General features: G+C 48.8%; 1 protein-coding gene across 6 annotated transcripts in view; it reads left to right on the plus strand.

Annotated features, from left to right (window-relative positions):
• The window catches only part of LOC135900130 (sodium-dependent phosphate transport protein 2B-like), a 149,133-nt gene that overhangs the window by 112,368 nt on the left and 23,081 nt on the right, over nt 1-13,684 (plus strand). For 3 of the 6 annotated variants that reach the window (XM_065429566.1, XM_065429565.2, XM_065429564.2), the window contains exon 3: nt 12,181-12,304. The exons of 1 other annotated variant lie outside the window; for it this stretch is intronic. In XM_065429566.1, coding sequence (XP_065285638.1) covers nt 12,181-12,304 — 124 coding nt within the window. Of the gene's footprint in view, nt 1-11,678; nt 11,986-12,180; nt 12,305-13,684 lie in introns of those variants that run through there. 2 more of the 6 variants (XM_065429563.1, XM_065429568.2) reach the window with 2 other exon arrangements.

Below are 13,684 nucleotides of genomic sequence, written 5' to 3' on the forward strand. Positions count from 1 at the left end.
TGCGCGTGTACGTCGTATACCGAACATTACTGCGGCAGTTACCGCCGATAACCGTAATAGCCACCCTAACCGTGATCACTTATAGAAACATGGCACCACTCATACTGGGCAAACCACTAGCTTCCATCCGTATTCGCGAACTTTACTTGCTCTGCGCACTGTCAACAAGAAACCAGGGGCAAAATTCGCCATCGCAATGTCTCGTCTCAAACTCAGGTCAAATCATTGGATATGTTTCGTCGTAATTATTGAGATTGGCTGCTTGTTTTCACGCTGCGGGGACTACAGACGCGGCACCGAGCCGTGAAACTAGTTTTCTTTTCTTGTTAGTAGATGGCACCACACGCTTACACTGGTGATGCGTTGACGACGCGTAACCATATAAAGGCCTAATTGTTTACTACCTCATTAATTTACTGCCCCAGCCTAGCAAGCAACGTGATGACGGTACCGAGCAAGTAGACGCCTAACAGACACAGTGCCATAGGTGAACATATACAAAGGCGTTCACCCTAACTACATGCTAAGGAGGCTGCAAGGTGACTGCAGTGAGCGCGTACAGGTGAAGCGAAGCCCTGCTGTCACATGCATGTAAACAAAGCTCAAATTATGGCATCAAAACTTTTTTTTTACGTCAATCCACCGACTATGGAGAATGTACCGATAGGATACCAAGCAGACGCTGAGCAGACGACGCGGCGCGAATGAGCACATCTGGGAGGGGCTTCAGGCCTTTCCATTGGTTAAGAATTCGTGTAGCTTCCGTAGTGTTGCAAGGAACTACTGAGATAGGGTATAGGCGCTCTCGCCTACTATACGGACCCACTAGACTCAAGGTGTGTTTTTCAAGCCACTCCTCGACGTAGGAATGGTGAAGTGTCCTTAAAGCACCGTGTGTTTTTCAAACAATGCGGCTCTCAAACAGGGTAGCTCACAGGCTGTGACGTACCGGTGCGCATGAAATCGCGGGTTCAATCCTACCCCAGGCGACCACATTGCAATCGGGACGGAATGCAAAAACACTCGGGCTGCACGCATTAGACCAACGCTAAAAAATAAAATAAAATACGGGGTGTTAAAATTAATCCGAGCTCTCCCTAGCTACGGCGTCGTTCCAGCTATTCTTTTGTTATTCGGAACTATGGGGAGGCGTGTGAAATACGAATGTTTCTGCCTGCTTTATGTTTTCTTTTGATTCCTGCGCGAGGTGTTATACTAGTTGGTCGCTGTGGCATTCTCACTATGACTGGAGGTACACTACGCTATGAAGCCTCCCGCGTGACATAAACAGGTGCACGTTCTTCAATTGCTTTAATTTGCATCCTAATATGCTAGTAACTGATGGGCGATCGAGCTCTTCTCTCAAGCAGCGTTCTTGTTCACATTTCACTTAAATTTCACTTGGGACCACTTGTATTAGGCGCCTCCCTCGCTGTCTAAACGTTGTTATATTTGAGTTCAAATGTATATCCTCGAAGATGGAAGTCCCGTATGGAACTTTCGTTTGGGTTTGAGTCTTTATTGAAGACGTGCATTTGCGTGTACATGGTTGTGGAGAAAGAGAGCTTAATTGAATGTTATACTTTTCATGGGCGACTCAACAGCCCTGTCATGCATTTCACGCAGTGCCCTTACATTGTGTGCACGTTAAAGAACCGCAGGTGGTCAAAAATTATTCCGGAGTCCTCCACTACGGCGCACCTCATAATAATATCGTGGTTTTGGCACTATAAGCTGCAGATTTTAGTTTAATATAATTTTAAACATGTGAATCCGATCAGCGGTAAAGCGCGACGCAAGTGCACAAGCAAGTCTCCTTGAACCAAGTCCTTGCGTAACGCTTGATTAGCGAAGCGTTTGGTTAGCACAACGTCAAGAGACGTCAAGGTGTTGACTGGAGCGTATTCGAATTTGAGTTCGTAAGTGGAGGTGGCCTGGTTACGTAATGCGTGAAACAGGTAGGCGGCGCAGTTTACCGTAGAGACCAAATTCGGCGCGAAAGGATAGTCGGGTCGAAGTCAGTCCACGTAAAAAGCGACTGTTCGGAGACTGCCGGGAAAGGCCTTCGTCCTGCAATGGACGCATGATTGACGATGGTGGTGGTGTGCTAGTAGAGAAACGACAATCAATACTTTCTTGTCGTTTGTGGAATGGCTGAATGGCTCACGATAGGCAAAATAAGGGCAGACATGTATATGGGCTCTCAGCGCAGTGTGCCTGTTATTTTATAGGATTGCACCTTGGCCTTTCTGGCACGTTAAGCTACCTCAAAGCATACGCGCACGCACGCATAGCGCCACTTTCAACAACGTGAGCATTTTGCGTGATGAAAGCTATAGATATACATATCGCTAGGCGTGTCACTCAACATAGGCTCAAATGGACTCCGTGGACCATAAAAGACGGCAATAATACTGAAGGCCCGTCATTTACACGGCGATTTGCATCGATAGCATGCGCGAAAATTCGAAACGTCTAGTTGGTGCTGAAATGGGTATGGCTTGCAGATTGATCTGCCATGCCACCTGGATATATGTGCTGCATTTAAATTATTGGCATCGTTAACTGGTACATAATTTTACCCAGAATCGCTACACTACTTATGCAACCGTGTTTTCCACTCCGCGTAAACACGGGCATCACTTCGAAATCTCGGTTAGTTGGCGGTCTAGCGTAAGCGAGAGGTTTGCGTTTGGCTTCATTCAAATTTCCCTTTCTACATTGCTGAGTGCATTAGCCTCAGGTTGAGTTAAGCGCATTGTTCTTGTTTTCTATTTCTTGAGATATCTAAAATTGGCCTGTGAATCCCCCACCCCCGCCGACAAACATCGAAAACTTGTATTGTTATCTAAAGGCTCTTTCATTCAAGTAACTCTCGTGGAATTCCCCACCAAAGCTGCCCTTCGAGTTACTCGAGTCAAAGCAAACTCTGTCGATAAGAATCCCGCACTGTTGTCGGTGTCCATGTACCTCGCCCGTCAAACGCTAGCGATTGCGCAAGTGTGTGTGACGTCTCAAACGTTGGGCATCAATGAGGGAAAACCGTAAGGAATCGGCTCCACGATTGCATAAACAGAAGAAAGAAGTGTCACACGGCGCCGAACGTTTTCTTCTCCTCTGTTATCGCCGACTTTGTTTGCACCAGCGAGCGCCAAGTGGGCGGATATCGGAGGCCTTTCAGATTGCCGAGCTATAGTACTCGAGCACTGGGCAACGAAGGTCAAGTGCCGTATTTGTAAACACGCAGAATCACGTGCGTTTCGAGATCCGTGATTGGGCGACCATTGCGTGACGGTCGGTTCATACCTTGGCGTCCGTGTCCGTGCAAGCGACCAGTCCAAGCCCTTACGCTAAGAGAACTATACCGTCGCCGCGCTTTGGACCAGCCGAGGCCGGCTCGCAAGCACTCTATCGGAAGAGCGATGAGAAATCGCGAAGTCGGCAACTGAACTTTGTTCGAATGGCGTGCGTTTAAACTTAAACGCGCGCCGTTTCGCATCTAATGCGTTTGTGTCGCTCCAGCATTGTCCTCGTGCTACTTGGGCGTTCTCGTCATCGCATATTCTGCTGGTCGTATACTCGCAGAATTCCTAATTCGTGTACATCGGTGATATCGCAAACGTTAGCCATAGTATGGATCAGTAATCGAATCGACTCAAGCTCTACTTCACACGGAAGCTACACACACCAGGGGTGCCGTGTAGCATCACTGGCTTCAATTCGTGCAATGCTTTATGTGCGCTTAATTAGTAGTTCAGAAGCTGAGTAGTGAAAGTTTGTTAATTAGTGAATTATACATTTTTATTTCAATGTAAATATTGTCGTCTCCTCCATCAACCTAGCTGAAAAGGCAGATTTGTGCTATGTGCTCCAGAAGATTTTCATGTTAACGTTGAAATACAACACCCGGTATATAGCAGCAATTGCAGACGTAGTAAATACGCAAATGAAATAATGTAATCGTAGAAACGTTTGCTAGCATACATTTTAGGAAGAAAACAAACTCTACTGATAACAGCGAGAGTGCTAACTTGCTTCCACGTTGTATGACAATGGTACAGCAAATAATATCAGCAGGTAAATAGTTTCAGCAACATTTTATCTTCAGAATATGGGGTGCCCCTGCTAAAACTTTGGCCAAGCTCTTCAACAGCAATAAAAACAATAAAAACTCTAAAAACACGGTGAAAAATAGGATTTTAAGACCCATGGTGTTCGCTTATTATTATTATTCCAGTCTCTACACCTTGACGCAGCCTGTAATTCTTAGCTGCAATAAAATATTCAGGTGAGCTTGTTGGTTCAGATCCGCGTCAACAGCGCAGATGAGACGATACACGGAGAGACCCTCTTTCGGTGTACCATCTCATCTGCGCCGTACACGTGCTTCTTAGCATGTTGGTTTAGGATAGGTTAGGCTAGGCTAGGCTAGGCTGGATTAGGTTAGATCAGATCGGGCTAGAATAGGTTATGATTGTATAAAACAATTGCTGAGGCGATTTGAAAAAAATTTGCTGCGTAAATGTGGTCAACTAGCCTTGCCGGCATGAGGACTAACTAATGCAAACAGTGCAAAAATTTGAAAAGTAAATATTTAGTGACTGTAGGAATCAAAATTTTTATTTAGGTCCTGAACTTTTTACAAAAAAATTGCCGAGGAAATGGGTTTAGCAATAGAGAAAGAACGGTGTTTACGAACCCGTCACACCGCAGCAAAAATAAATATCAGAGTTCTGTAAACTGCACTCTTTAGGGTATATAAAGCTGACAGTTATGGCATATGACTTACAGTGGATGTGAAAATTTTGCAATGTTTAGGGATGTTCGTGAAGTGCAACTCCCAAAATAGTGACGTGGTTCACTTTCGCTAATTACATAAGTTTCCTCCACATTACATGCATCATTATGGGTAATTTACAGAATTGTTATGTTTTTCTTTTATTGTTGAGTTAGTAATGTAAATTTGACAGCTGACCGTTCTGAAAAATTTCAGTTTTCCAACATTTCTTCTGAACAGCTGGCAGCCTAAATTAAGAATATGCTGCTGCGGTAGGTTACATTTTAGCATGTTCTTTTAAATGCAAGAAACTTCATCAAAATCGGGGCCATGGTTTCTGAGAAAAGTGAATACTTCGTTCCCATGTATTTAGAGAGGAGCTGTCCAACCAAAGTTTCCCTACGTAGACGTAACGCAGTGCAAAGGCAACGGCGCACGATGATAGACGCAAACACCGAACCGTGTGACGTATGTATGTGTTTTTGATCCTGTCATCGTGCAGCATTTGAGTACCTTATGCTTCGCATACACTTCTCACCATTCTGCCATCGAAAAAAAAAAAAGAAAGAACGTCAGACGCTGCCTTTTTCCCCATGACATTAACCCAGTAGCGTCGATGCCTCATAGTGCGCGTCTGTCTGCATTTTGTGTTTACATTCATGCATGGCTTTTGAACAATGCACTGCATCAACACAAACATTGAATAAGATGAAAGCTTGTGACCTTGCATGAGGTCACATACTTCACAGGATGACTGCGCGACTCGCGGTAAGCTGTACAGCATTAAATGAACCGCCTGTCATCTGCAGCTTCGCTCCCTTTAGCTTCAAACTTGTGCGTCAAGTCTGCGTAATTTTTTTTCTGTGCGCAAGCTCTGTGTTTTGCCGGCGTTGAATCGCAATCTCGTTTTCCCACCCCCGAGGCAGTCCACGCCCATCTGATCCGAAGGATCACGACCTCACAGCGTAACCCTCCCCTCCGCGGGGTGGTCGACTTCGCTCCGAAATTTACGGGCAGCCAGCAGCTTCGCGTTGGCAACCACGCACCACGTGGTCTCGCTCCATTGACCGCCTGTTCTGGATCTGTCGTCTGCGCCCGCCGCCAGTCTGGGGGAGAGAGAGAGTAAAGCAGCCGTCACGGTCGAGGAGGAAAGGCAGAGAGCATGGTGTTCCTGTGTATGCACTCTAGAAGGACAGCACTGCGCACCCGGGTGCCGAGGCGGCGCCAACGGACCAACCGGTCTTGTTGTTTAAAGGAACAGCAAAGAGAAAAATAATACCGCCTGTCCTTCTCGTTGTTGCCCTCGAAATCACGAGCAACGAACAAACGCTTGTCCTCTGCATGGTGACACGGCCCACTTCATGTCAGAGCGCTCCGCAAGTGTACCTGTAGATATGGACCACACCATAAAGCTTGTATTCTAATGTAGCCACAGGCTGAGCTTGGCAACTTTCGAGAACGATTACTGTGCCACAATGGTCGAAAAAAAAAAAAACAACTTTGCAGTCTGTGACGTCGCACTGACGCACCGCGACTGTGATTCCGGTGCAAAGTTACAAAAATAAAAGTCGGCCTTTATTGTCTCTTCTCATAACCAACAGATTAAGGCAATATTAACCGAACTATAGTTTTGAAAGAATGCTTTATCAATCTAATTAGATTTAGTGTGATCATTCGGTTCCATTTAATAGGTGTTGTGTCAAATCTACGCCCCAGTGGTGGCGTACCCGATGGATTAAAAATCAGCGTCTCAAAGGCCATGCTTTTGCTCGCTGCATGCGACTCAATCTATTCCGGGGGCCGAAAACACGTCAGAGACGTCGGGTTTGGGACACTACCTATTAACGCAGGGAATAGAAGACGTAGAGAAGGTCATAGAAAGTAGAGAGAGGAGAAAAGGGGATGGATAAAGAATCGCAACGAAGGGCGTGGAGAAACTGAAAGACGCTATACATAACTGACACAAAAGCTGGGTTAAAAATTAGTGGAAAAAACAAAGAAACACATACATGCATATAAATGGTACCAACGAAAGCATTAAACGTAAGAGGAGGCCATCCGTCACTGGCCGTCACTTGACCGGGACCAGTTGGGTTTCATTTTGGTTGCTGGGTTTCATTTTCCAGTTGGGACTCGCAAGATGATTTGTACCTAACGTCATTTAAGTGCGCAGTAGCTACGTGCGAAAACTGTACGTGTCGTCGATCAATCGCGGAGACGTGTTGACAAACCCGCTCGCGCGTCATCGGCGTCGATAGGCGTTAATTTCTCGGTTGGGTTTCGTGCGTCGTGGCTGGTTGGCCGGCCGGCAACGTACAGCGCGCATTTGATTCTGACCTCCGGGTCTCCATTATGGACACAATCACATTCCGCCGCAGTGCGACGTTTTCCATCTTGTGAGCTCAGATTGGTTCAAGGCGCCACTACGAGCTCTCCGATTGGCTACAGAACTCCAACACGGCGGAATTCAGTGGCACCGTTCAGACTGCGCCCCCCCCCCCTTCAACCGGCTTATAGCGAGCGCCACATCTGCTGGTTTCAAGCATGCTGGCGCCGTCTTTTTTTCTTTCGTTCATTTTGTGAGACACGAGCGCTTACTTTTACGAACGGCGTGCCGACTAAGTGTGAAAGAGTTGGCGAAGGCTGTCGGGGCGGCAAGAGTTATAAGAGCTCAGCGTCTGCTGCCGGAAAGGAGACCCGCGTCCCACGGGAAAGGCGCCGCGCAACGCGAGACTCAATCCTGCGGGCTCGGTACCGCTAAACAAAACGAAATTAATAGATAAAGAACACATGTGGCGCTGTGCAGTCGAATTCAGCTGTGCGTGTTGTGACGCTGCGCTCCACCGGCCCCATACGCTGCCTGTCTGAACGGCGCCGTCTAACTTCTCTCGGTTTGATCAAACAGCCTCGAATTGCGCCGAGCCAACGTGGCGAGGCGAGTGATTTGACGCGCCCATACTGTGTGCGGCCTCGGATCGAGCGATGTCTGCCGTGCCCTTTGCTTGTTATTCCGCGAGACACGTGCCTCGAAAAGTGCAGCGGTGACGCGGGTGCCGCTGAACGCGTAGTTGCAGCTACGAAGTTTCCTATGCTTAAAGGACTGAAGGGGCGAGCTCCTGGCGCTCCGATCGTCCATATGCCATGGGAACGATGGTTAGTTGATGGATTTACCAATGGAGCAAGGGTACAAAATGTAGGAGGCATAGCACTACGTCACCCAAGCCATCCTTGGCAAAAAAAAAAGAATCTCCGCGAACCTTTTTCCCTCGAAGTATCGTATCAACACGTGAGCTCTGAGGCTTGGTGCCGGCACTGAGAATGTTTGGTACCCGGTATGTGTTTTTTTGTTCCCTGCCGTAGCTCCGCTTGCTGAGTGGGAGAACTGAAACCTACCGCACGATCTGACACGAAGATCACGTGTTAGACCGGTGCGCTTGGCTTCGATGGTGCCGCGAAATGCATCCTCCTAGCGCTCGACAATTTCCAGAACAGCACCCCTGGGTGAAATCCCATGGGTGCTGTTCAGGAAATTGTCGAACGCCGCCGTATTGTCAAGTTTGGTAATGAGGGCGATTCCGCCAATCAGAGATACCGTATACATGCTCTCTCTGGGCTCGCTGTGGGCCGTCAAAGCTGACAAGTAGGCGAAGTTGACGATATGTCGGAATTAGTCGGTGTTCTGAATAGCATCCCTGCATGGACCTGCTTGAGTGTCGTGTTTCGCTGCATCTCGTGGCTACATTTCCTATGTCGATTCTCCAATTATGGACCTAAATTTTGAAGCAATCCTGCTTTTCTAAACGCTGTTCAAAGCAATAAATCTCTGCACGCATGCCTGACGACTGCATGCTGTTGCGTTTATAACGCAATACATTGTTCAGAATGAACTGTGTGCAAGGTCCAATGTTGTATAAAGCCAATTTAGGCAAATCCATGAACTAACCATCACTTTCATGCTGTATGCTGGCTCATACGCTATGCGTGCAGCTCCCGTTAGACACTATAGCGCCGTTGTTCCATCTGGTAATATTGTAGGAAACTTATAGTGGCAACAGATTGACAGAATCCGTAGTTACGACAAGCTTTGTCTTGATGGCACAGTCAAGCAGCACGGAATATGTTCGTGGTATACGTGAAGGCGGCCGTACAAACACAGGCACAAGTTAGAAGGAAATAGGATAGTCGGCATTGAAGTTTCCGGCAAGCATTATGTGAGGAACTCTGGTGGCAGTGTCTACGGGTGATGTAAGCATAGTGGTCCAATCTGGCTGGCAATGGTGTTCTTTTTATGCGAATTTGCCTAAACTTCGGTCTTCCGGCTTCGAATGGCTTTGTGACTTCGCGAACTGGTCATGTCCAAACGTAATAATTGCGTTATGCGTGGCACAATTCGCAGCGAATATGCACGTTCGTAGAGTGTTATTGCTTTGCGCTTTCAGAAAAATGAAGACAGAAAAGACCACCCATGAAATTTAGTCCACAAAAGGGCTGATAAGGAGTATACTAAACAAAGGCGCGAGAACCTTCTTGAGCCATAGGTACGAACGCCAGAGAAACTCATGTGCTATCAGTTCGATGGCCACTCAGCAGTTGCAGCGCCAAAGAACTCCTAGTAAATTTGGTAGAAAAATCTGACAGTCGGCGTTTGGCGTTGTCCTTGCTGAGTATGCCTTTTTTTTTTCTACTTGCGTCTGCGCTTCCGAGCCTGTCTTTCGTGAATAAGTGCATGTAGCTGGAGCAGCGCTGCCCCACTGTGTCTCTGAGCTGTGCTCGTCTGTTTAGCTGTGTCCCGACTTTTCAATTAATCTCTTAGTAAACCTTCCCTTGCCCTAAAGTTGTGGTGAATCATTTCAAGGCAGCATTCAACGCGAGATTCTATAAACAGAATCTACCCCCCTTCACAACATTCATATGCACCATATCCAATGACTTGACACGATCCTGTGGGAATATGTTAGCTATGCAGTTTATTTATCCCGTGTTTTGTTTGGCATTGGGCTAAGGAGGGGGGAAGGGACGCGATTTCATTAGTATAGCATGATTATCGGTTATATAGAGCACATATATTTTGCCTTAATCAGCTTCTCTCCCCTTTTTCATGTAGCTTTAGTATTCAGTGCACGTCATGGTTGGTATATCAATGCTACACTTGTACACTAACGAAAAAAAAAAAAACAGACACCCACGCGCACACGAAGCTCGATCACTAGAAGAGGTTTCATGCGTACAATAAATAAAAAAAAAACATGGAGGCATGGTCCCAAAACATGGAGGCAATGACGTGTTTCTGGCTTTTTCAGTACATAAATGAACCTCGTCCGAGATAGGCTTTTCGTTACTGAAAGATGGTACCACGTAACACGTAAACACGCTCTTCATGCTGACTCAAATAAAATATAATAGGGCATCTTAACTCACTTGTAAGAGCTTGCGATGAAGTGCAGCGTTAAGGTTCATGAGGGGCAGCCAGCTTACGGGGAACAGGGTATCGAAAACGGAGGATGAGTTATACAGGATGTGATCGCAGGAATAAATCTGAAATTAAACGAATAGTTACGAGATTGTATCAGCGTTCGAAGAGGCTCAGGTCCAAGGTATATAACACTTCTTGACCAGCCTTTGCTTCTCGTCGATAGCGATCGCGAAAAGAATTTGTGCCATTTTGTGTTTCCGCAACCATTATACTAATACGTATGTTAAAGAATGAAGGCAATGTCCGCGTTGCCGGCGAGCTTCTCGTTCGGCGCGGTAAATGCGAAAATACCGGCGCCTCGCTGGATACGTGATTGACGGCGCCGTTGTCGTCAAAACAATGCCGTTTTGTTTTTTTTTCTTCAGTGCAATGCGTCTTTCCTTGAAATGCGAGCGTGGCAGACTGGGCGCTGTTCTCAGAAGACGTCGCGAGTCATTTCTGACGCGCCGAAGGCGGAGGAGTGTTCCAAGCGGAAGCCGCGTGTTTCAGCGCCATTCAAATTTAGCAGCAGTTCTACGCGCGACCCGACCCTCTTAGGACGCCACCGGGTTTGTCATTCGTGCGGCAAGAACACGCGCCGAAAGTACGGCGAAAGTACACAGGGTGGAATGTCCCACGCTTATCCGTCCAGCGTTGCTACCACTTAACGTAACGCCGCGTAGTGGCAACCGCTAGCTTGGCGCCTCCCCAGCGCAGGAAGGGGTCATGCTATTGCTTCCGCTATTCTACCGTCCAGTATTCACCGCTTGTTTGTTGCCTGTCTACGTGTGCAATTCGATTTTAGTTGCTTTTCTGTTTACTTCCCTCTTTTATTGCACGTTTCTTTCCCGCCTGCGAAAAACGAGAAGCGTAGAGAGCGCGCCAAAATAACGATCCGCTTCCACGTGAACAGGGCCCGGAGGCCACGAGACGATCACATGCGCGGCGCGTGACGTCGGCTCTCGCTCCGACCAATGAGCGTCGCCCGCGCGGGCGGCGCGGAGACGAGCCCCTCTCCCGCCCTCCACTCGGCGCCGCGCAGAGCAGACGACGCGCAGGCGGCTCTTGCGCGCTGAGGACAAAAAAAGCTAGCCTCGGTCACAGGCCCGCGTGGACGCTGCCGCCTCGCAGCTTTCTAGCCCGGCACCCGGGTCGCACTATTTTGAACCGGACAGAGGCCACCGTCAACGAACCTCAAACGCAACAGGAGAGAACCGCTGCGACGCGGTTCAACTTAAAAAAAAAAAATCAAGTCGCAGCAGGAAAGCGAATGAAGGCGCGCCGATAATTCGAATGCGACAGTAGAGCGCAGGCGAGCCGAGGGGCAGAAAATGAATGACTACGAGGTCAAGTGCGCAGTTAGAGCGCTCATCGCGCTTCGTCAACGTATAAACAGAACGCCAGTGCAGCGCGAAAAACAGGGCATAGGCTTTCGCGAGGGCAATGCCTGCACCGGGCAATGTAGGCTGTTGCGCTCGCGGAAAACGAGCAGTGCGCACGGTCCCGGCGCATGCAGTGCCCGGATGCGCGTTGCAGACTACGCAGCAGCAGACGACGCCGATACCTACGTTCGTACGCCGGACGTAGCGCTGCGCACGCGCGGAGGGGCGGCTGACGTCACGGGACCTATAAATAGGACGAGCCGCGCCTCCAGCGGATAACGTGTGCACTCTCCAAGATGCCGGCATCAAAGAACGCAGCCAAGTACACGTTCCTCCGGAGCGCGATGGTCGTCGCCCGGCCGGACAATGTGGAGGTAAGTAGGCGGTAGTGTTTCTTTTTCTTCGGGTGTCTTGGTGGATCGGTCGACGGGACGGGGGGTGTTGTGGTTTGGACTCGAGGGGGGACTTGCAGGCGTTTCCAGGAGCGGTTCGGCGAGCGAGAGAGCGTGTGTGCGAGTGGAGACGGTTCATGCGCCGCGGGCATTGATGCGTCTGCTCCGATGGCGCAGGTCAAGATCAAAATGGGCGCCGACACACCGCAAAAGGCGGACATAAACGCCAACGCGACGCCCCAGGACGCTTCTGATCCCTGGGCACTACCTGTCCTCGAGGACCAGGGGGTCAAGTGGTCAGGTAAACCCCACGCCGGTGTGGCTCTTGGTACCTACCACTTCAGCGAAAAAAAAAAAGTGCGCCACTTGTGTCCCCCCTGTTTTGTGTAACGACGCGTCCGGTGTCTAGCCGATCAAGCTCCGAAGTTTTGCCACTTGCACCACGAGTCAGCGTCGTACACGTCGTCAGCAAGTGTCCGCGCTGGAGCTTCGACCGACATGGCGCCGCCCGGCGGATGGCCCATTCATTCGGCGGCGGCAGCGGCAGCGGCGGCGGCGTCTTCTGCGCAGCGGACTTCGGTGCACGGCGCCTGCGTTGTGTGGTGCAGACGACACTCTCGCCCCTTCCTCCGACATTTTGCCGGCGGCCGTATTTCTTCCGTTTCTCCGTTCGTCTTTCCTATTTTCTCTTTCTCTTTTTGTGTTCCTTCGCTTGCGGGTCCGCTTTCTTTTACTGTTAGCACGCTCCTCCCGACGCCTTCTTTGGCGATCGAGGAGCGGGTTTTTTCAGCACCATGTGAAGAATGCAGACGAAAAGCAGCGCCAGACGTCGGTGACGGGAGAAAAAAAAAAAAAATGGCGCCATACATGTGAAGAGGCCTTACAACAGCTTGCCGGCCAACAATCGGAAATTACGGCCTTCTACGCGCACGATCGTTTGTGTTATTTCCAGTTCACCGATTCGCTGCCCCCTCGAGGATGTTTTATGGCCGCCTCTTCTTTTTTTTTTTTTTTTTTCGTGCCTCGCACACTTGCATCAGCGTATGGTGGCCTCTGTACTACAGACGCTCGGCAAACGTTTTCGTTGTTTCTGTGCCTTTCCGTCAGTTTCAACTATTGTAGCAAATTTGTGTGCTGCCATCGATGCTAGCGGATTTTACACGTGGCCACACGTGTCTCTACCGCTGGGTAACGCCAGCGTCTCTAGACGTTACTATAGAACCTGCACATTGGCGTTACTAGACACCTATCTCGCTACTAATTAGTATTAGTTGCAAACGTTTAGTTAAGGTATAGATCTTAGGTGTATTCTGTCAGATGCCGTGGGCGTAGTCTTATCATTCACCTCGGGCCGTTGTCATCTGTTGATCACATGTCAATTCTTAACGTGAAAATTCAACTTCGCTGAACCATATCGAGCACTACATTTTGCTGCCTTTTCCCCCCTTCGTGTTATATTCATCTGTGCTATCTGCGGTGCTTTAAGAATACTTTATCACTTGGGCTGAAACTTAACCCGTTCCGTTTTCTTGCCTTCTTTTTTTTTTTTATCTGGCAGCTAAGATCGCGTTAGGTGTCTGCCTGTTCTAAATGCGGTCTTCTTTTCTATCAGGGCTCCTCGCGCCTAGCCCTGGTGCCAACGGTCCCGATGGCCTGTTTGATCCGCCCTGTTTTTCGGAAG

Source organism: Dermacentor albipictus, chromosome 4 (genome assembly GCF_038994185.2).
Source record: "Dermacentor albipictus isolate Rhodes 1998 colony chromosome 4, USDA_Dalb.pri_finalv2, whole genome shotgun sequence".
Classification (NCBI taxonomy): domain Eukaryota; kingdom Metazoa; phylum Arthropoda; class Arachnida; order Ixodida; family Ixodidae; genus Dermacentor; species Dermacentor albipictus.